The following is a 23,592-nucleotide window of genomic DNA, read 5'->3' as shown; positions in this document are numbered from 1 at the left end:
TGGAAACGTGGGGGTGGTCATGAGACGGTAAGAGCTGTCAGAGACCAATGACAGCGCTGACCGTTGTCACATGGTGTACGGTGCGGCATTTCGAGTAAAGTAAAAAATATATATATGTGAACACGGACCGCACTAACTGAAAAATGATACAATGTATTTTGGTGCGCTCCGAGGCCGCACCACGGTGCGCACCAATATATGTGAAAACAACCAAAATGAGGGGGCAACTCAATATATAAGAAGTAGATGGCACATTGTCACCGAATATTAATGAACTCTCGATGTTCAGCGAAAGTTACGCACAACAACGCGTGACATGAGCTAATCCAATCAAGTTTGAAAATAGCTGCATTTTACCACACAGCATTTTGATTGGTCAATCTATCAATCAGACTAAGAAATCAACATTTTCTTATTTTATTTTAAACAATTGGAATTCTGAGGGGGGCGGACATGTAAATGAGGGGGCCAAGGCCCACCCAGGCCCCCTCGTGACTTCGCCCCTGGTTTAGGGTTAGATTTGGGTTTTGCTTTAGGATGTAATTTAATATATAGGTTTCTCCATGTTTTGTTTATTTTTAAATCATTGGTCGCTTGGAGTTGGGGTTAGAATCGTGGTTTGGGTAGGATGTCATTCTATGTTACAAAAAGTAGTTCTAAAACAAAGATGCAGTCACTAGTCTACTTTGTTTAGAGATTCTTTATTTCCAATTTAAATATACATTGATATAATCTGTGTCTGCAGGTGCGTTTGGTGCTGAAGTGAAGTCAGTGTCAGTGATGGAGGGAGATTCTGTTACTCTATACACTGATATTACTGAACTACAGAGAGATGATCAGATACAGTGGTGGTTTAAAATTCGCATAGCTACAATCAATAGAGCAGCTAATGAGACATCAATAAACGATGATGTTCTTGATGGGAGATTCAGGGGCAGACTGCAGTTAAATAATCAGACTGGAGATCTCACCATCACAAACATCACAACTCAACACTCTGGACTTTATGAACTGACCATCATCATCATGAGGAATGGTACAGTGACCTCAAACAAATTCAATGTTACTGCATATGGTAAGTAATGATTTGTACTTTATATTTGTCAATAAACATGTCTGATTTACTCATCATTTATTCATGTTTACTAGCTCATCTGCCCATTCCTGTCATCTTCAGTAGAGTCTCTTCATCATCATCATCTTCATCAAGCTTAAAATGTGTGTTGTTGTGTTCGGTGTTGAATATGACAGATGTGAGAGATGTGAGTCTGTCCTGGTACAAAGGAAACAGTTTATTGTCCAGCATCAGTGTGTCTGATCTCAACATCAGACTCTCTCTACCTCTGGAGGTTGAATATCAGGATACAAACACATACAGCTGTGTACTCAACAATACCATCACAAACCAAACTCAACATCTCAACATCACTCATCTCTGTCAGTCGTGTTCAGGTGAGTCACAGGTGATGTTTGTGTTTATTCATTCACTTCATCTCTGTTTCATTTTGTTTTTTCTTTCCTCAGACACTGTCAATTCTTGTGCTACGACTGAAGCTGTGATCCGATTGGTCGTCTCTGCTCTGGTGGGCGTGGCTGCTGTTGCTGCTTCTGTTGTTTTGATTTATGACATCAGATCCAGAAGAGAAGAACAGAAGAGAAGTTCATAGACATCAGCAAACACATTTCATGATAGAGATGAATGACACGCCCTCTAGTGACCGAAAACATTTTAGCTTTTACAGCTCTTCTTTACGTTTAATATATTATTATAAAATTTAATTTATAACTTTTAATTTATAACTCAACACAAACTCAAAATGTACTGTTAACACTTTAAAATATATCACTGTTTCTGTCCTTTGAAATAAAGTTTTCTCATTCTGAGTCTTGCAATTTTTTATCAGTCAAACCTACATAACACTATGTGGTCATAATACCTGAAGAAATGTTTCATTCATCTTAATAGCAGTTGCTCTTTAATTCCTCTAGTTAACAGTTCATCAGCTTTAATCGTTGAAATAATCTCTAAAAACCATTTCATAACAAACATTAATTAAAATAATATTTGAAACTCAGTCAGCGAGCTATTAATACATTATGTTGATAATGATAACATCATTGACGATCATCTCTACAGGACGTTGTGGTCAGGTGGACCCTAAAGTTCAGATGGTGTAAAAGAAACAGCGAAGAAGGAAGTAAAAGCTGTTGATGGATGAAGATATTGTCAGAATAAACATCTAAGTAAGTCAATTCTGCTTAATATGATAATTATGCTCAGCATACACAGCAAATAACATCACTTCAGTCATAGTTTTATGGTTGCCCTATGGAAAATCCAGCTAAGGTGTAGCAAGCTGGTCTAGCTGTGTTTTGGTCACTTTTTAAGCTGGCATAGCTGGACTTAGCTGGTCAGGCTGGAAGACCAGCTGACCCACCAGTTTGACCAGCTTTGCCAGGCTGGGGGGGACCAGCTTAGACCAGCTACTGCCACCTTAAATCAGCAAAAACCATCTACCAGGTTATGCTGTTGTTAACTGGATTTTTCATTAGGGTGTGTTAATGTTATTAAGACGATATCAGAAAACATAATTTTTGACAGCTGCAGGTGAATCTTCAGATTTAACCCTTTGAATTTAATTGGGTTGTTTTGTGGACACATCTCACAATAGGCTTTTTATGACCACATTAACATGGTCTGAGTAATAATATTTCCTGTTACTAAAATACATGACTATGTGAGAAAACCAGACATACAGTGTGCTTTAAAACAGGCAGAAGTTTGTTTTTGCTGAGTTTATCAATGGGTTTGTCTTTTCAGATTTTTGGAGTGAAACTGCTGGAGAAAATGTTTCACATGTTATTATTCTGTTTTTTCGAGTGGCATCTGGTTGGTAGTTATAAATGTGTTTTTATGACCTTCTGCAGTTTTGCGGATTTGCATTCACTATTTTGTATCTGAATTCAAATAGCTGAATTTCCTGTGGATGCCGGTGTAAACTAAAATAGTGCTGGGTCCGAAACCACTCACTCGTTCACTATTTCCTATATGTGGTGAATGACATTTGAGACTACTATATGAGGAGTATGTGAACAAAATAATAATTATCATAATAAACAGTTTTGCAATCATCAGAACTTTCATATTTGTATTCATGATCTTAACAACATCAAGACATTTACCTTCTTTTAGTCATTTTTCATTGCCAAATGAAATACATGCTTTTATAATCTGTGACAAACCTTGTTTCTGTTTGTGTTTGCAGGTGTGTTTGGTGATAAAGTGAAGTCAGTGTCAGTGATGGAGGGAGATTCTGTTACTCTGTACGCTGATATTACTCAAATACAGAGAGGTGATTTGTTAGAGTGGTGGTTTGAAAATCGATGGACTCGCATAGCTACAATTAGTGGAGCGGCTAATAAGATCTCACTATATCCTTATGTTCTTGATGGGAGATTCAAAGACAGACTGCAGGTGAATATTCAGACTGGAGATCTCATCATCACAAACATCACAACACAAGACTATGGACTTTATGAAATGACCATCATCACAAGCAATGGAAAAGTGACCTCATACAGATTTAATGTCTATGGTGAGTAAAGATTTATTGTTGATTTGCACTGCTTCATTCTTATTTTTTGTTTGGCAAAATATTTGACAAAATATAGCAATAACTTAAGAGTTTGAAGATGACATACATATTCATTTATGCACAAACACACATTGACAGACATCACAATGAACTTTAATTCAATCTTTGTGTCTGTAAACAGATTTGATTTCTTAATTTTTTTATATTTTTGTTCTCTATGTTTTCCAGCTCATCTGCCCGTTCCTGTAATCAGCAGAAACTCTTCACATAACTGTTTATCATTATCATCATCATCATCATCAGTCTCAAAATGTGTGTTGTTGTGTTCAGTTATTAATGTGACAGATGTGAGAGATGTGAGTCTGTCCTGGTACAAAGGAAACAGTTTATTGTCCATCATCAGTGTGTCTGATCTCAACATCAGACTCTCTCTACCTCTGGAGGTTGAATATCAGGATACAAACACATACAGATGTGTACTCAACAATCCCATCACAAACCAAACTCAACATCTCAACATCACTCATCTCTGTCAGCCATGTTCAGGTGAGTCACAGGTGATGTTTGTGTTTATTCATTCACTTCATCTCTGTTTCATTTTGTTTTTTCTTTCCACAGACTCTCTTAACTGTTGTGATACTACTAAAGTTGTGAGCCGATTGGTTGTCTCTGCTCTGGTGGGCGTGGCTACTGTAGCTGTTCTGATTTATGACATCAGAACCAGAAGAGCTGAACAGGAGAGATCATGATAAACATCAGCATCAGATTCTCACTCATTAATCACTTTGCTAAAATGTTTAACTAAAGGCTCATACCAGTTTAGATGTTTTAAGAACAGAATGCAATATATATAAATATATTTATATAATGCATTTAAAAATGTATTTCTATATACAAAACATCACATTTTATATAATATTTTTTATTAATTAAATAAATAAAATTTTAATCTGCATTTCTGTATGCCTGATATAAAACATTAACATAAATTTACATGTTTGAAATATGCTACAATAGATTCAGTATTTTCTTTGTTTAACTTATTCAGATGAACATTTACTTCTTAAACAGACTGCTGCTGCTCTTTTTGTCTGCACTGCAAAAAAATGACTTTCAAGAAAAAATGTTCTTAGTATTTTTGTCTTTTTTTCAGTAAAAATTGGCAGATTTTTTTGCTTGTTTTATGCACAAAATCACTAAAATTTGACTTATTTTCTTGTGTTGTTTTGCTCGTCAAGAAAAAGCATCTTAATTTAAGAATTTTTAGATATTTCTACTGAAAACAAGACAAAAATACTAAGAATTTTTTTTTCTGGAAAATAATTTTTTGCAGTGTGGATCTATCTAGTCTGGGTTTTAGAGGATCAGGACCAAGGTCAAACGCTTATATACGATCAAAAACTCATTACAACAATATTTCTTTTAGAAAATGTAAGAAAAATGTGCTATGCAAACTGTATTTACGCGTTTTTTTAAATATTCATATATATTGAGAATATAGCATGGTTAATATCATAAATATGTTCATTTTCTGGAATGAAACAAATAAGCAGATGATAATAAAACCTGATCAAATTAAATAAATACAACATTAAAACAGAAAATGTGCACAAAACACCCAAGCTGCGCTTTCGAATACCTCTCGCGAGTCTTTGACGTCATACCTCGACCGACCTGCGCAGCAACGCATGAAGTGATATGCCTACTCTTAATGCTGTATGACCACCTAAATTTCTCTTATAAAATAATATAATAAAAGTTAGTTGTATGTATTTATACTGTACACGTTTCCTGTTGTGTTTACATCGCTTTTCTGCAGATTCTGACCCTCTTCGCGTGCAGCTATTGGTTAAATTGCCTGTCAGTCAGGGAGGGCAACGGTTTGACGGAGCACGTGAGGTTGAGAGGACAACTGAAACAAACGACAGGACTGAAGCAAGTACTGTATTTTTACATATGAATTGCCCTTAAAGAGTTTAAACTCTCTTTAATCCTTATATATTATTTTAAGTATCCGCTGTGTAAAGTGCAACGCTGGATTTTAACATCATTGTTGACATTTAACAAAATGAACTTGCTAACGCAAAAGGTTACAAATGATGCTTGCGAGGCAACACATTAAGAACGGTGTGTACATTTAAAATCTGTTTAAGTTCAGATATGAATTTGTCTTGTGAAATGTTTAAATTAAAAAATAGACCCAAGTCTTTGATGCGTTAAACGCACTTAACCCATTTTGATTTAAATTTTTGTCCACTAGAGGACAGTAGAGATCAACCAGTGAGAGTTGATCTCATTATTAAACATTCACATTTTTTAATCTATTCTTTTATGTCTTTATATCTACAGAGACGGACAAATTAATAAAGAAATGATGTGGTAAGTTTATACAACTTTTATTTATATTATAAACTACATCACAGACAAACCGTATCTACTTTCAAAATTTGGGGCGGTAACGTTACCTTTTAAAAAGTTCCAATCTGTACCTAAATGGTACATATTTGCTCATTAAGAAAAATAATCTTAATTTAAGAATTTACATTCAAGTTTACAAGTTTCTCTACAAAATGCTCTACTCAAAGCATGCTACTTTTAAACTTTTTAACACCCACAAACTTTATTGTAGAGGTATATAGCTGTAAATTTTTTACAAACAATTTAGTAAACAACAGGTATAAATAATTTTTTTTGATAATCAACAACACACCACTGAAGGTGTCTAAATGATTTTTCTTAGATTTCCAGATTTGTTTTATTGTGATTAAACTGTTCATTTTAATTTAAAAAAGTACTAATGGTTTACTGAGAACAATCAATTCTGTCAGAGAAAATGGTCAAAACATGCTAAAAAAGCTGTAACTGGGACAGTACTTTAAAAAAAGTCCTAATACGTACCATTTATATATTTGGAACCATCCCAATGAAAGTCAGGGACTACTATTTTTTTTGACAATTTCATCTGACAGTGTAGTTAAGAACATGCACAATTTTTGGTATCAGACACCCTAACACTTAAATAAACTAATACATTAAAACACAAAGCACATTTATAAAGAGTATAGTTACACACATGTACTGTATATATTACACAACAAATTTGAACTGTACTTCTAACTTAGACTATTCTATGCTGGATGTTGTGAATGATGTGACAATTTCTTGGGATCAAAGTTTGTCTGTCTTTTCAGCAGTTACTGTTGCCCTCTGTTGGTGTTACATATTTTTTGCAGTCCACATAATGTGAAATGTTATGACCAGACCATTTTTCACCAGAGGCAACAGGTTGGCACTATGGCAAGATACACTATATTGCCAAAAGTTTTGGGACACCCCTCCATATCATTGAATTCATGTGTTCCAATCATTTCAAGTGAAAGGAACTCTTAATGCTTCATCATACCAAAACATTTTGGACAATTTCATGCTTCCAACTTTGTGGGAACAGTTTGGGGATGGGCCCTTCCTGTTCCAACATGACTGTGCACTAGTGCACAAAGCAAGGTCCACAAAGACATGGATGAGTGAGTTTGGTGGAGTCCTGACCTCAACCCAATAAAATATCTTTGGGATGAATTAGAGCGAGACTACAAGCAAGGCCATCTTGTCCAACATCAGTGTCTGACCATACAAATGCTTTTAGAAGAATGATCAAAAATTCCCATAAACACACTCCTAAACCTTGTAGAAAGTCTTCCAAAAAGAGTTGAAGAGTGTTATAGCTGCAAAGGATGCAGGGCCAACTCCATATCAAACCCAATGGATTAAGAATGGGATGTCATTCAGGTTCATGTGCATATAAAAAACTTTTGGCAAAATAGTGTGTATTAAACAAAGCTTTGTTGTGTTTGCAGTAGTTTGTTTACAATAAGAGCAGAGTTTTTTATATATATTTTTTGAGCAAAAGATCAAAAGGTAAAATAAAATAAGCTTTTTTGGTCATACTTACCAAGAGTGCCAATATAATGGAACAAATATAGTTTCTGTTAATTATTTATATAAATAAAATAATTACAAACATAGTTATAACATTATAAATCATAAAATAAATTAATGTTTCTAGATAATGCATAATTTGTTCGATTGACTTTAGTCCCCACCACTTTTCAGAACAAAGTTACGCCTCTGCCATTGGTTAGAATCTGTTGCGCCTCATCAGTTGGAACTGTTAAAAAATAAACACAAATCAATACATTAATTAATTAATTATTTTCTTGTGGTTACAATAAAAGATCAAAATGTGACCTTTAAACAAGTAAAATATAACTTTGAATTCTATTGCACTTTTTAAACTGCACTTGTAGAACGAATGTGTTAAAACAACACATTAGTGTTGATTCTGGGAAAACACACTAAATGCGTTGTCCCAGAATCCATCCATCTCTGTGTTATTATTGAAACAACACATTTTGTGTTACTTTTAACACATATTTTAACACAAAATCAACACAAAATGACATAATGTTTTAAAATTACACATAATGCGTTAAAAGCTTAATGCACAAAAATGTGTAAAAAATTAACACATCCTTTCTAAGAGTGTGCATATTGTTTATTAATTGCTTCACAAAAAAAAACATTTCTTGAAAAAGAAACGAAAAAAGCTGAAGCTACTTTTCCAGAACAACGCTCATACTTTTCTTTTGCTGTATTATATAAACAAACTTACGAATCTGAGGTTGGTTAAAATGATAACCACTGCAGCGATTATGAGCGCAACGACAGAAGGTGCTAGTAGTGCTATTTGAAGTGGTTGTGGAACATTTTCTATAGAATAAAGAAAGAAAAACATTATCATACCTTTAACTAAAAAAGATTTAAGATTGTTAAGAAACATGCTTAGTGTTCAGAAATAACAAAAGAATCTGTCTCATACACTGCAATAAATGATTCTGTGCCTTAATAGATTTAACAAAAATAAACTTAAATTTAATCAAAATATTAGTTAAAAAAGGATAAAAATGTGATTAAACATTTTTAAGTAAATTCAACAAAATTTGATCACGTAGAATCAACTTAAATTTGTGAAAAGGAAATTAACTTAATAATTTTGTGTTGAAACTACATGAATGATTTTAGTAAACATAACTAACTAGGCAGTGGACTTGTGCATTTGGAGAGTAAAATGTGAAATGAAATGCTATTTTATGTGTTTTTAACTAAAAAGAAGAAATTGTTAGTGTTTAATGTTCATTTATCTTCCAGATTTAGAAGAGTTTATGTTTCTTATTTGAATTTTGTAGTTACCATTGTTTAGAAGAGAAGTGCTTGTGTATAGACTTTACTGGTTAACATTAAATAAATGTTGTCTTTAATCTATCTTTTTTTCTTTAATTTAATTTGCAATTGTTATTGACAAAGTAATTAAAATGTTTATTCACAAATGATTTGGTGAATTTTACTGAGAACATAAAGCTCATAAAACCTAATTTAAATAAGTACAGGTTTCTTGTAGCAACCCATAAATAAGTTGCCTGTAGCACGAAAAGTAGGTTTATCTCACTGATTAATAGTACTTTTAACTCAAATTTATTTTGTTGCATTTGTATTAAGTACTGTTACAGTGTTTATTATACTTAAAAAAGCCTGCAAGTTGACTCAAAATAAAAGATCCAATGCAGCCACTTGCCTTACTTTTTAGAAGTTAGATCTAGGGGTTACTTTGTACAATGTATGAGTCTCTGTATCCTGTGGCCTTATTTATAAAGCGTGCGTATGCACAGATTTGATCGTAAAGTGTTGAAAATCCACAGCAAAGTCCATATTTATAAAAACTGTTTTTGATGTGGAAAAGTACTTAGCGCCACATCAGGGTCTGATCAGACATACGCACTTTTTCTTATCCAATTGCTGCAGGTTTTTGGAAATAAAAGCCATTCTTGCTGCTCGCTAAAAGATTTAAACATTGACAAGTGCTCTTTTATATATCTATGACATTAATTAGACGTCGTTTAAAAGATCTGAAACTGCTCGGCTGCGCACAAGTTCAAGTTCTTTTGCGATTTATAGATTCGAAAGAGGTACGCGTGTTTTCTGCGCGCACGTTCGATTTATGAATCACACGTACGTCGTACGCATTTCTGATAAATGATCGTAAGATCAAATGTAGGATGGTTTTTACACAGCATTTTATAAATGAGGCCCCAGGTGTTGTAAGTACTCAACAGTGAATGTTAATAGAAACATGTAGGGATCACGTGTGTCCATTACACGCTATATTGCCAAAAGTTTTGGGACATCCCTCCAAATCATTAAATTCAGGTGCTTATGAACTCTATGCTTCATCATACCAAGAAATTTTGGACAATTTCATGCACCCAACTTTGTGGGAACATGACTGTGCACCAGTCCAAAAAGCAAGGTCCATAAAGACATGGATGAGCGAGTTTGGTATGGAGGAACTTAACTGGCCTGACCTCAACCCAATAGAAGATCTTTGGGATGAATTAGAGCAGAGACTACGAGTGGGGCCTTTTTTCCAACATCAGTGTCTGATCTTACAAATGTACTTTTAGAAGAATGGTCAAAAATTCCCATAAACACACTCCTATACCTTGTAGAAAGACTTCCAAGAAGAGTTAAAGAGTGTTATAGCTGCAAAGGGTGCAGGGCCAACTCCCTTTTAAATACGGGTTTCACGATTATCCAAATCTTCGATTTGATTACATTTTTTTATTCTAAGGTCACAATTCGATTCGATTTAAAAATGTAAAAAAAAAATTTTTGGAAGCACAAAAAATGCTTTGCCATTTTTGGACTAGACTTTGTAAAGTATAATATCTGACCTTCAATCCGGAGATGCCCTGCCATGTTAGTTGTGCTGACCGAGGAAAATTATGGAACACGCACATACCTGATTAAACGAAACTTCCTGTCAGATGAACATTCCTGTCAGTACTTTGCGCTTGTCATTCAAACGCGAGCGGGAGTAATGATGAGTTTATATGGACACAAACTACTATTATGTCGAAGTCCGCTGCTTGTGATGTAAGTAAACATGCTGCACAGTGTTTTGTACATGAATATGTTAGAGCTTTCTCTGAATTTTCAGCGCAATTGATGAAATAAGATTGTGCAACTTTCACACGCTTGCAAAATGAAACTGCGGAGATCAGCAGCTTTAGTTTTATCAATGAAAGGATTAAAATAGCGCTGTACACTGTGTGTTCACACCAGAAGCCAGAAAAGACCTAAAACATTGTGTTCAGTACCTCAGATTAGATAAATGGGCGGAGAGAAGGGAGTCTGCTGTGGCGAACACATTCAACCACATGTGCATTTACACTACAAAAGCTTGACAAGCTGACCGGATGTGACATGGGGGCTATGCAGCATCGACGATTCCATTTTTTTATTTGAAGTTCGAGGTTGTGACTTAATTTCGATCGACTTCCATTTAAAATCGAAATCGTGACACCCTTAATATTAAACCCTATGGATTAAGAATGGGATGTCATTCAGGTTCATGTGCATATAAAGGCATGGGTTTCAAAACTTTTGGCAATATATTGTATAAGTGCCTTATAAAGACGTGTAATATTTAAAACTCCTCCACATCAGCTTTGAAATCATCTTATAAAATAATAATCATAAAATGATGGCTGTGTCTGAAAGTTTAGGCAGCTGACTTGTTGCCTCGCTGCCTTGTTGCATCATGACCCATGGGGCATTGACTTCAGAGACAGAGTTTATGCATGAAGGCAGCTCAGGGAAATGCATTTAGACGGCCTTCATAGGCAGCATAGCGGAATTCTGTTTGAAATATAAACCGAGAGCACCTTTGTGATAACTGATCGCATATTTAAAAAAACTACAGTACCAATTTCTCGGTAGAAATGTAATCGAAAGTTATCAATCAAAATATAACATTATTTACTAAAACTGGGCTTCAGCCACTTTCTTGCCTGCCATTTTATATGTTCGAACTAAACCAGGCTCGACCAATCACATTTGTCGCACACGCATAGAATTGTGGAACATTGAAGGCAGCGAAGGATCAACTATGCTGGCTTCAAAAATTGACCTGATGAAGTTATCTCAGGAGACAGAAAGTAAAGCAAACATTGGATTTGGAGGTGCCTTGATGCTTTCCTGTCTTGGAATGCTGCCTTCGATGGCAGCACTTGTGAGCTTTCAGACTCAACCGATGAGTTACTTACCATTGACAGTAACCATGAATGTCTTGGATAAAATCTCACTGTTAATAATATTTAGTTGATAAACTCCAGCGTTTTTATTTCTGATGTTTGTGATGGTGAGATCTCCATTCTGAGTGTTCAGAAGTAGCTTGTCTCGAAAAATTTCTTTATCACATAATGACATTTTGCCCGTCTCTTTATTCATCTCAGCTATGCAAGTCTCTTCAAACATCCAAAATGTTCGATCATTTCTCTGTATTTCAATAACCCCAGATTCAAGAGTCACAGCTTCTCCTTCCATCACTGACAGAGTCACATCTACAGACTTTGGTTCTTCATTAAACACACCTGGATAACAAACAGGAACAATTACTTAACAATGAGTACAATGAGAACAATGAGTTATTCACTTATGAAAACCAATGTTGGTAATATCATAATGGATTCAACTGTGTTTGTTGAGTCTTTGATATTATAGAGATAACAATAAATCCACAGTATTGATCTGATCAGTTGACCCGGGTTTGATTTCATATGTGTCCTAATTTCTTTCAACAAAACAGTATTTTTATCAGTGGTACACAGTGATGACTCTTGGATACTCTTAACATATGACAGAATTTTTGGTGGCTCACAAGACACGTGTAGCCCATTTATCAAAACATCTGTGAGAAGCTAGTGGCAATAACTAGAATCTTCCCTGTCATTGTGTCAGCAGATGAGAAAATCACACACATAACCTATGGCATGTAATATTTAATAATACACTATATTGCCAAAAGTTGGGGGACACCTGCCTTTATATGCACATGAACCTGAATGACACTCCATTCTTAATCCATGGGGTTTAATATGGAGTTGGCCCACCTTTTGCAGCTATAACAGCTTCTACTCTTCTTGGAAGACTTTCAAGGTTTAGGAGTGTGTTTATGGGATCATGGAACACATTTAAAAACTTTGCAATATCTGTAATTTTAATAAACATCATGCATTCTTATGTCAGGTAAGAATTAATACCCATTACAATTCACCTACCTTTTAACCTAACAATTCCTATATTTTGGTTAGAATTAATCTACAGTGCTCCATAATAATAAAATTGTATAAGTAATAAAATGAAAACAAAGAAAACAGGTCAATAAATCTTGATTCATAATGTTTTTTGGGATGATGACATAATATTTGCAAAAGATTCTATTTTTACCCTTTTACCAGTTCAACAACAATAAAGGTATTGTTAGTGCCATTGAAAAACAGATTTGCGACACACCTTTATGGTCATGAAGTTTATGCTTCAGTATAGTTCTGAACAGAGCTTCACTGTCATTCTATTGGAATGGACAGACAGCAGCATTGACGTATTTTGCAAAAAGATCTCATGACGGCTACCATTGACCATTGTATCTACAGTGTCATCATTATGCTCTATAAACCATAGAATAGAGCCATCATAAGCACATTTAGGTAATCTTCCTTACTGACCCTCTCAAAATCTGGAATTCAACACCATCAAGCAAGTTTGACGGCTAAAACATTAAAACACCAACGCATATATCGGCCCTCCAACACCCTGATGAAGGCCAGTGGACTGATATGCGTGTTTTAATTGGTGATTTAATGTTTTAGCCCTCGACTAACAATAAAGGCATTAACTTTTGCATTCTACTGAGTGCCTGGACTTCCAGTTCGTTTGCAATTATTTTTTATTAGACAAAATGGATTGGTATTTTAAACTTTATGCTTAAGGTATGGACATTGGGTCTCATTTACTAAGCATGTGTACAAACGCTTAAACGAACAAATCATTACTAAGCATGTGTACAAACATTTAAACTAACAAATCATGGTTCAACAAAAACTTTCATACCAAAATTTATTTTAAATGTATGCAAAAACATAAGAACAACTTAGACCACACGTACGCAATAATCATGAACAAGGAAAAATATATAAAACATATAACACAGATATATATTATAGGGTTGCTTTTCCTTGTTCATGATTATTGCGTATGTGTGATCTTAGTTGTTCTTACGTTATTGCAAACATTTAGAATAACTTTTAGTATAAAAGTTTTTGTTGATTCATGACTTGTTAGTTAAAATGTCTGAACGCAAATTTCATGAACAAATGCTTAGTGAATGAGACCCAGTGTGTTTATTTTACTCAAGCCAGAAGCACGCATCAGAACCACCTGCATCCTCACGTGTCCCAAAATAGACAAAAAGTGCATTTAATTGTAATGTGTGTTTATTAACAGTAATAAGGTGACAGACCATATTAAAACTATTGTGGTGTGCTTTATAATTTATTATATTAAATTGTAGTAAAGTTTTTAGATGCTAAAGTGTTTTCAAACCTTAGCATACATTTAAAAAAAGCTGGGTTATTTTTTTTAACCCGGCGTTGGGTCAAATAGGGATGAACCCAGCCCATTGGGTTATATGCGAAGTTGTTTCAACCCAAAATGCTGGGTTGTTTTAACAAATATAACATTTTCTGGGTTAATTTAACCTAATGGCTGGACTCTTTTTTGTTTTAAGACTTGAGTACTCACCATGGACAGTAACAATGAATCTTTTAAATGATTGTTTTTGGTTGATAATCTCTACTTGATAAAGTCCAGTGTGTTCAGCTTTGATGTTTGTGATGGTCAGATCTCCAGTTTTATGGTTTAGATGCAGTCTGTCTCTGAATCTCACATCATCGCTGTGATATAATGAGGTTCTATTGGTCAGTTTATGGAATTCAAGTAAGAGGATGTCCTTATTTAAAATTTGCCAAAATATCTGATCATCGTTCTGCAGTTCAGCATCCGTGTGTAGGGTAAGAGAATCTCCTTCATTTACTGACGCCGATTTCACTTCACCTGCATCACTGATCCCTGCCACACCTGAGAACACAGAAACAGAGAACATAGAAACAGAAGTTTCAAAGGCTTTTCACACTTAAAATTACGTAAATCCTATGAAGACATCTTGTTACTTTGTTTCCTGTTTTAACTTGTTCATATTTAACTCTGGGTTAGTAATTCAGGTACTGATTTCACTTCTTCTATCATCCCATTAAAAAAGCGAATATATTTATTTGCTGATCACTTTATATTTTTAAACACTGCACACATAATTGTACACATAATCTTTCCAGTACAGATAGGATAGATAGCCCATTGGGTTGTCACGTGTAAAAGGAATAAAGCAACGACTCAGACCCGACTCCCAGAGGTGGTGATAAATTCTCTTTTCAGCACAGAACCAATAGATGATGCACATGCGCGGCCAACTCAAAATTAACTAATCACTCTCTGAGACGACTCGTTACTCCCGATTCATATTAAAGATTCGTTCAAAATGAACAAATCTTTCATGAACGGGTCATCTTTATTTTGTAAACGATATAAACAAAATAGACAACAATTTTGCTGTAAATAGATATAGTAATCATAGTAAAGTAAAAATCATATTTACTATTAATATTGTTTGTTAGTTTGTTAGCTTTTTTACTTCGAAACTTAAAGCCATAAAACGATATGAACAACTTACCATTCGCAAATAAAAATAAACACAAGAATAAAAATGTTTTCTTCATATTACTGCAGAGTTGAGTGAAACCTGAGTGAAAGAGGATTTCTGAAATTGTCAGCTCTACATTTCTAAACGGACACTTTTTCTAGTTTTGAAGTCCAGTTACTGAAGGTTTATTTAAATGGTCTATGTGCTCTGATTTACAGACCCCCTAAATGCAATAAGGATTTTATTCAACAATTCTCTGACTTTCTCTCTGATCTGGTGACTCGGGCTGATAGACTACTGATTCTTGGGGATTTAAATATTCATCTCTGCTGCCCTTCTAAACCGCTGGTCAAAGAATTTGTAACTATTTCAGAATCTTTTAACTTTGTACAGTCTGTATGTGGTCCAACTCACAATTTGGGTCACACATTGGATCTGGTGCTGTCTCGTGGTTTTATTATTTCAAATTTGGAATTTGAAATTTGGAGGTTATTGATGCATGTGTGTCTGACCACTATCTTATTACGTTTGAATCTGAGCGCTTTTTTCTGTCTCCTATTTGTCCTCAGCCTTCATGTCTCTTTCGAGCTATTCGCTCAGATACTGCAAACTTGTTTTCTGAACATTTTTCTGCACATTTTAATCATAATTTTCTGAGCGAGACAGATACGGAATGCTTGACTGAGATATTTTATGAAGCATCCTCTATATCTGTGGACGCTGTTGCTCCGCCTAAACGTAAAAAGAGGAAGGTTGCTGGTCAGCCGTGGTTAAATGATGTCACTCGTGCCTTCAGACAAGAGCAGGGACGTGCACAGACATTTTGAGGGGCAGGGGCTCAAGTGAAATAAAGGGCATCTTTCATAATTATGTATATTTTTTTTCTTTTTTTTTAAACAAAAAGTATATATAAACACAATTCTGACTTCCTTTTTAAAAAAATTATTTAAAAAGTTAATTAATTTTATCTTCCTCAAACTCACGCAATTGTTTAATTTTCAAAAGATGTCTACAAAATAATCAGTTCACACAGACACCATGGTCTACTTAGTAGTCTTTATAGAGCAGCAAAGGAAGCCATTACACAATGTGCATGTTTTGAAAACATTAAATTACACATTAATTACAAATTTGTTAAAATGCTAAAAACAAAGTTGTGACTGCTGAGTTAGCGCTACATGCCAATAAATGCTATATCATATGCTAGCGTTTAGCTGATTAGTTGTTACTCAAAATGTATTTTTATCTGATAAGGGCTCAAAATATAAGGTCTGTTTACTAATGTGAGCTTCTGGCATGAGCCTCAGAGCAGAGCTCAACATTATTATTCATGACCCTTTCAAATAGGGCAAAAATAGACCATTTAATTAAAATGACAAATTCTAGGGTTGTAAATAGACATGTAAAAACGTTTCTGGATAATTTTTGCACTTAATAAAGCAACATTCTATGTAATTGTCAAAAAACAATTTAACATATTATGACAACACATCCTATGGCACCTTTAATCTTAGGTTTCATATTTATTAGGGTTACACATGTCAGAAACCTCAAATATAGATTAGGCACATTTTAATTGTATTTTATATTTTACTTTTTTGTGATGTCAGTGAAAATTCAGACTGGGAAAGTAAAATACTGAACCATCAGATTTCTTCCCAACTTCAGTATAACACATTATACTTATTTAACAGACATTACAAAAAACGCAAACAAAAAAGTTGGCAATTATTTTATTGTTTGTGCTTCATTATCCCTTACGAAAATCAACCATGGTTTTATTGTGGTAAAAGTGTAGTAACCATGTTTTTTGGTCAATTGATTACTATGAGCAAAACGTCTCGGTTACGGATGTAACCCTCGTTCCCTGAAGGAGGGAACGGAGACGTCACGTCGTGACCGACGAATTGGGAACTCGCTTAGAGGACCAATCTGCTTCGAATACTACTAAAACGCCAATGAACTTGGCATTGAGATATTTGCATAATGCTGGCGCCGCCCCGCCAGGTGCGTATATAAGCAGCAGGTGCAAATAGGGAAATTAGCTTCTTTTTCGCTGAGAAAGCCGGAAAGTGTGACCGGCCGTAACAGCAGGTGGCAGCACCTGTGGCGACGGGACGTGACGTCTCCGTTCCCTCCTTCAGGGAACGAGGGTTACATCCGTAACCGAGACGTTCCCTTTCAGTCGGTCACTACGACGTCACGTCGTGACCGACGAATTGGGAATCCCTACCAAAACGCCACTAGGGGCTGACCTCTTCCAGTGTCTGCAGAGAATCCTCCAAAATCCCCTCGGGGACATGGAGAAATAAGATAGGGCAGAAAGGCCGGGCACTAGATGTTCCTTTAACCCACAGAAGTGCCAGCGACTGGGAAGCGCCCTACCTGAGCGGGATAGGAACGCTGCGGAAGCCACCGCCCCTCTTAAGGGCTAATGGTGGACGATAAGAATAAAGACAGCCGTGGCTGTGTAAGCAAAGCAGTGCTCTGCTAAGGGAAACGTGGGCTGGTAGGATTAACCCCACGGAAAAATACTCACAAAGGAACCCGGTGGGACACAATGTGGAGCCCGAGCCAACACGTAGGTTCGCGAGGATGCAGCTAGTGAAGGCTGACAGCCAATGCTCCGCAACAAAGGCTGCCAAGGCAGCGGAGGAAGAACAATTCAAACCATTACGCATTTTTGTTCTGAAGGCCTTCCATACTGACACAGTTATGAAGCATCAGTTGGAGGCTGCAAGCCGACCTGCGAGTCTGCTCTCCGTGCCCTCCCTGGTGAGGAAAGAACACGAGAGGATACAGGCTCGATACGAACACTGTAAAATCTAATGAACGTATTAGGTGTCGCCCAACCAGCAGCTCTACAGATGTCTGTTAGCGAGGAACCACGAGCTAGAGCCCAAGATGAGGCAACACTCCGTGTGGAGTGCGCTCTCAAATTAAAGGGGCAAGGAATACCCTGAAGATTATAAGCCAGGGTGATAGTATCAACTATCCAATGAGACATCCTCTGCTTAGTGACAGCTTTCCCTTTCTGCTGGCCACCATAACAGACAAAGAGCTGGTCTGAGGTCCTGAGGCTTTGCGTGCGATCCACGTAGAGTCGCAGTGCGCGTACGGGGCACAACAAAGCCATGGTTGGGTCTGCGTCCTCCGGAGGCAGCGCTTGCAAGCTCACCACTTGGTCTCTGAAAGGAGTAGTGGGAACTTTGGGCACGTAGCCTGGTCTGGGCCTCAATGTTACGCTTGAGGCAGCAGGACCAAACTGAAGGCACGAGTCGTCAACAGAGAATGCATGTAAATCTCCTACTCTCTTCACTGAAGCCAATGCTAGCAGGGTCAGAGCTTTCATTGATAAAAGCTTCAGACTCGCAGACTGCAAAGGCTCGAACGGGGGGGCCTGAAGGGCTTTCAGCACCATGGACAGGTCCCAGGGAGGAATAGAAGGAGAGCGCGAGGGGTTTAGCCTACGAGCGCCTCTTAAAAATCTAATAACTAAATCATGCTGGCCAACTGATCTGCCGTTGATAAGTGAGTGATGAGCAGAAATAGCAGCGATATCAACTTTAATGGTGGAGGGTGACAGCCTACCGTCTAACCTATGTTGAAGATATAAAAGCACGATGTTAATAGGGCATTCTCTGGGGTCCTCGCGTTGCGAAGAGCACCAGGTGACGAAAAGGTTCCATTTAAACGCGTAAGCCCGTCTTGTGGACGGAGCTCGAGCCGCGTCGATTGTGTTAGATACCGCTTGCGGTAAATCACCTAAACCTTGCGCGCGCTCAACGACCACACATGGAGATCCCACAGGTCGGGGCGCGGGTGCCATAATGTGCCCCCTCCTTGAGAAAGAAGGTCCTTCCTCAGGGGAATCCGCCAGGGAGGGGCTGTCGCGAGGAGCATTAACTCTGGAAACCAATTCTTGCTCGTCCAATATGGGGCGATCAGTAAAAGGCTCTCCTCGTCCTGCCTGACTTTGCACAGTGTCTGCGCGATTAAGCTCACTGGGGGGAATGCGTATTTGCTTATCCCCCGAGGCCAGCTGTGTGCCAATGCGTCCACACCGAGGCTGCCCTCGGTTAGTGAATAAAACAGGCGACAGTGGGTATCGTCCGGCGACGCAAACAGGTCTATCTGCGCACGACCGAACTTCTTCCAAATTAGCTGGACCGTCTGGGGGTGGAGTCGCCATTCGCCGGGGCGCGCAGCTCGAGAAAGCGCGTCCGCCGCTGTATTGAGCGAGCCCGGAATGTGAATGGCACGAAGGGACCTCAGATGCTTCTGACTCCAAAGGAGGAGATGACGAGCGAGATGCGACAGGTGACGGGAGCGCAAACCGCCTTGACGGTTGATATACGCAACGGTCGCAGTGTTGTCGGTGCGTACTAGTACATCCTTCCCTCGCAGCTCCGTAGCGAAGCGTACAAGTCCCAGATATACTGCCCACAACTCTCGGCAATTGATGTGCCAGTGCAACTGGGGTGCTGTCCACACCCCTGAAGCTGTAAGCTCGTCGTACGTGGCACCCCAGCCCGTGTCGGACGCATCTATGTGTACAACAGCATGCTGAGCGATCTGTCTCATGGACACACCGGACCTGAGAAACGCGGGGTCCGACCACGGGGGGAATGTTAGGCGACACGCAGGTGTAATGGTTACACGATGGATGCCGGCGCGCCACGCTCTCCTCGGGACTCGATCGTGAAGCCAACGCTGAAGCGGTCTCATATGGAGCAGTCCGAGCGGTGTCACGGCCGCTGCTGCTGCCATATGCCCCAGGAGCTTTTGAAATTGTTTCAGCGGGACCGCATTCTTCCCTCGGAATGAACCGAGGCAAGTCAGAATTGACTGGACGCGCTCTTCTGTCAAACGCGCCGATAAATCGATCGAGTCCAGTTCCATCCCGAGAAAAGAGATCCTCTGCGTGGGGCAGAGTTTGCTCTTTTCCCAGTTGACCCGAAGACCCAAACGGGCGAGATGCCGAAGCGTTAAATCTCTGTGCTCGCACAGCGTCCGTCGAGAATGCGCTATTATAAGCCAATCGTCGAGGTAAGCCAATATGCGAACGCCGCTCTCTCTGAGGGGTTTTAACGCCGCCTCCACTACTTTCGTGAACACACGGGGAGAGAGGGATAGCCCGAACGGTAAAACTTTGTACTGGTATGCCCGTCCCTCGAATGCAAACCGGAGAAACGGTCTGTGACGAGGGATAATGGACACATGAAAGTACGCGTCTTTCAGGTCTATTGCCGCAAACCAATATTGGGGGCGAATTGAATTGAATATTTGCTTCGGTGTTATCATCCTGAAAGACCTCTTCTGCAGAGATTTGTTCAGAACGCGCAAATCCAAGATCGGTCGCAACCCACCGCCTTTTTTGGGTACTATAAAATACGGGCTGTAGAAGCCCGATCTCATCTCGGTTGGAGGGACCGGCTCGATCGCGTCCTTCGCCAGCAGGACTTCGACCTCTGCACGCAGTACGTGTGCATCGGACGCTTTCACCGTGGTGAAACGAATGCCCGAGAATTTGGGTGTGTGCCGGATGAATTGAATTTCGTAACCGAGGCGAACAGTGCGTAAAACCCAACGAGACGGGCTGGGAAGCTGAAGCCACGCCCCCAGGGACCGTACGAGGGGAATTAACGGCACTGTCGGGGTACCCGCGGTGGGGTGGCTGAGCGGGACAGGTGGTACTGCCGGTACGTCTGCTGGGACAGCATAAGTATCTACAGTATGTGTGTGACACTGACCTGAGCCCGCTGAGGGTGACGGTCGTCTGGTCTCCTCAGCGGAGAGCACAGACTCCGAGGAGGGTGCTGGTGGTCCCGTCTCCTCAGCGGAGAGCTGGAACTCCTCAGAACACCCGCTGGCGATAGAGGAGAGGGAGGAAGAGCATGTAAATGCCCGCTCACATCTCTCTCGATCCTCTGGAGACCTGGAGAAGGAATAGGAATGCACTCTTTTTGTGGTTTTGTGGGTGCCGGCTGAGAAGCCGGCGGAACAGAAACAAAACGAAACCAAAGATTCTCCACCCGGCCCTCTACCGGTGGAGGGAGCGATGCCATCACCGTCTCCCGTAGAGTGATCCCATCCAAATCCAGGTCGCCCGTCTCAGGGCCGCTTCGATTTCCGTTTACCACGGGAAGCGGGTGGGGCGGGCGGGGCGGGCTGTCGACGGCTGTTCCCCCTCCGTGGCCTGGAAGATGCTAGTGGGGGGGGCGGAGGCAGCCGCCGCAGGGCGCCCTCGGCGAGGAGCAGACGGGCCCGCCGGCGCTGGAGGGCGAGATGCAGGTCGCTTGCGCCGGGGCATGATCTGAGCGATCGCCTCTGTCTGCTTCTGGGCGGCGGAGAACTGCTGGGCGAAGGACTCCACCGACTCACCGAAGAGGCCAGCCTGGGACACTGGAGCGTCCAAGAACTTGTTCTTCTCCGCATCCGACATGTCCGCCAGACATAGCCATAAGTGGCGTTCCTGGACCACCATCGTGGACATGGCACGACCAATTGCCTGCGCTGTCACCTTCGTAGCGCGAAGAGCCAGATCAGTGGCAGCCCGGAGCTCCGAAAGGACAGGCGAGTCGTGTCCTCCCTCGTGCAGATCCCTCAAGGCCTTCGCTTGGTGAACCTGCAGCAACGCCATAGTGTGCAGGGCTGAAGCCGCCTCTCCACATGCCTGGTGGGCAGCGCCCGTTAAACCGGAGGACTGTCTGCAGGCACGAGAGGGGAGGGTTGGGCGGTCCTTCCAAGAGGGAGCGTTAGCCGGACACAGCTGCATCGCGACCGCACGCTCCACAGGAGGGATCCCCGTATAACCCTTAGCGGCTCCGCTGGTGAGGGAGGTGAGGGGGGAGGGCTGAAACGGCCGTAATCTCATGGAAAACGGCGACTTCCAGGTTCTAGTCAGCTCCTCGTGCACCTCGGGGAAGAAAGGCACCGGTGGAGAGGGTTGTGAAACCCGGGCAGCTCCAAAGAACCAATCATCCAGGCGGGACGGTTCGGGCTGAGGGGGGGAACCCACTCTAACCCTACGGTCTCCGCCGCTCGAGCGAGCACGGCCACCATCTCTGGATCGAACTCCGGCGTCCCAACCCGACCAGAGGGAGGAAGGGCGTCGGGGTCCACGTCAGGGGGAGGAGGCCCACCCTCGGATGCTGCGGCGTCGGTGGACCCGGAGGGCGGCACGATGGATTCTAGAGACATTGTAGAACACGACGCTGAAGTCTCCATCGGCACATCAACCGGCTGTGGATGAGGAGGCTGAGAGCCTGAGGACGAATCCCCCGCTCGGCTCAGCACAGTGATGCGCAGGTCGTCCTTTGAGAGCTTCACAGCCGCACCGTGGCGGCGTTCAGCACTCGCATGACGAGGGTTGCGTTTTTCCCGGAGGAAAGACAACCGTCTGCGCAAATCCACAAGGGACATGTTCTCGCAGTGAGAACACTTACCCCCAGCGAACGCTGCCTCTGCGTGCTCGCTGCCCAAACACGAAAGACAACGCTCGTGACCGTCCTTCGGACCCATGTATTTGCCGCACCCAAGATCGCACGGACGAAAAGCCATCCTGAAAAGGACGCTGATGTCCGGATATACGAGAGAGTGGCTGCCTTTAACAAGGCACAAAGCTCTCTCGTATCACTCTTTTAGGGAAATTCACTCAGATGCTTAGTTGATGAGCGCACAGGAAGGCAACGCACACACTAAACTCAAAACAATAAAAGATGTAGAGTCGTGGAATTAAGCGAAGCGTCTGCTGTGGTACTGCTAGTCCAACCAACTTCAGCAATCGAATCCCACCAGAGTAGAGTAGCTTCTCAGTAGCAGATACTGCCGGCTTTCGAAGCGATAAAAAGCTAATTTCCCTATTTGCACCTGCTGCTTATATACGCACCTGGCGGGGCGGCGCCAGCATTATGCAAATATCTCAATGCCAAGTTCATTGGCGTTTTAGTAGTATTCGAAGCAGATTGGTCCTCTAAGCGAGTTCCCAATTCGTCGGTCACGACGTGACGTCGTAGTGACCGACTGAAAGGGAACCATGGTTTTACTACAGTAACCATGGTTTTTTGGTCTTAACTGTAGTAAAACCATGGTTGATTTTCGTAAGGGATTTTATGAGCAGTCTACATACACTATACATACATACACTATACGGTTACAATTTTGCAACTCTTCAGGTTAATATGGGATTGCCATGGAAAACAATGTCCCTGAATCGTTATGTGTAAATACGTGTCCCATATTTTGTGCATAAAACTGTTAATATAGAATGCTTTCTTCCTCACACACTTACCGGTAGACTGCCTGCATAATCATGCACACGATCGGGTCTCGTTCAGGCTGAGC

The 23,592-nt window shown here is 40.2% G+C and overlaps 2 protein-coding genes across 2 annotated transcripts in view; one reads left to right on the top strand and one right to left on the bottom strand.

The window, feature by feature from the left end:
* Positions 1-750: 750 nt before the first annotated feature.
* Positions 751-3,604, top strand: LOC135720981 (uncharacterized). The gene is made up of 4 exons (XM_065243087.2): positions 751-1,075; positions 1,150-1,452; positions 1,525-1,659; positions 3,267-3,604. The coding sequence occupies exons 1-4, from the start codon at positions 781-783 to the stop codon at positions 3,602-3,604; spliced, it is 1,071 nt and encodes a 356-aa protein (XP_065099159.1). The 5' UTR covers positions 751-780.
* Positions 3,605-7,731: 4,127 nt separating this feature from the next.
* The window catches only part of LOC135722317 (uncharacterized), a 34,936-nt gene continuing 19,075 nt past the window's right edge, over positions 7,732-23,592 (bottom strand). The window contains exons 3-6 of the mRNA XM_065244332.2: positions 14,292-14,627; positions 11,756-12,082; positions 8,266-8,363; positions 7,732-7,761 (exon numbers count right to left, since the gene is read on the bottom strand). Coding sequence (XP_065100404.1) covers positions 7,732-7,761; positions 8,266-8,363; positions 11,756-12,082; positions 14,292-14,627 — 791 coding nt within the window. The remainder of the gene's footprint in view (positions 7,762-8,265; positions 8,364-11,755; positions 12,083-14,291; positions 14,628-23,592) is intronic.

Source organism: Paramisgurnus dabryanus, chromosome 24 (genome assembly GCF_030506205.2).
Source record: "Paramisgurnus dabryanus chromosome 24, PD_genome_1.1, whole genome shotgun sequence".
Classification (NCBI taxonomy): Eukaryota; Metazoa; Chordata; class Actinopteri; order Cypriniformes; family Cobitidae; genus Paramisgurnus; species Paramisgurnus dabryanus.
The sequence above is the reverse complement of the archived record's forward strand: the minus strand, read 5'-3'. Positions and strand labels throughout refer to the sequence as shown.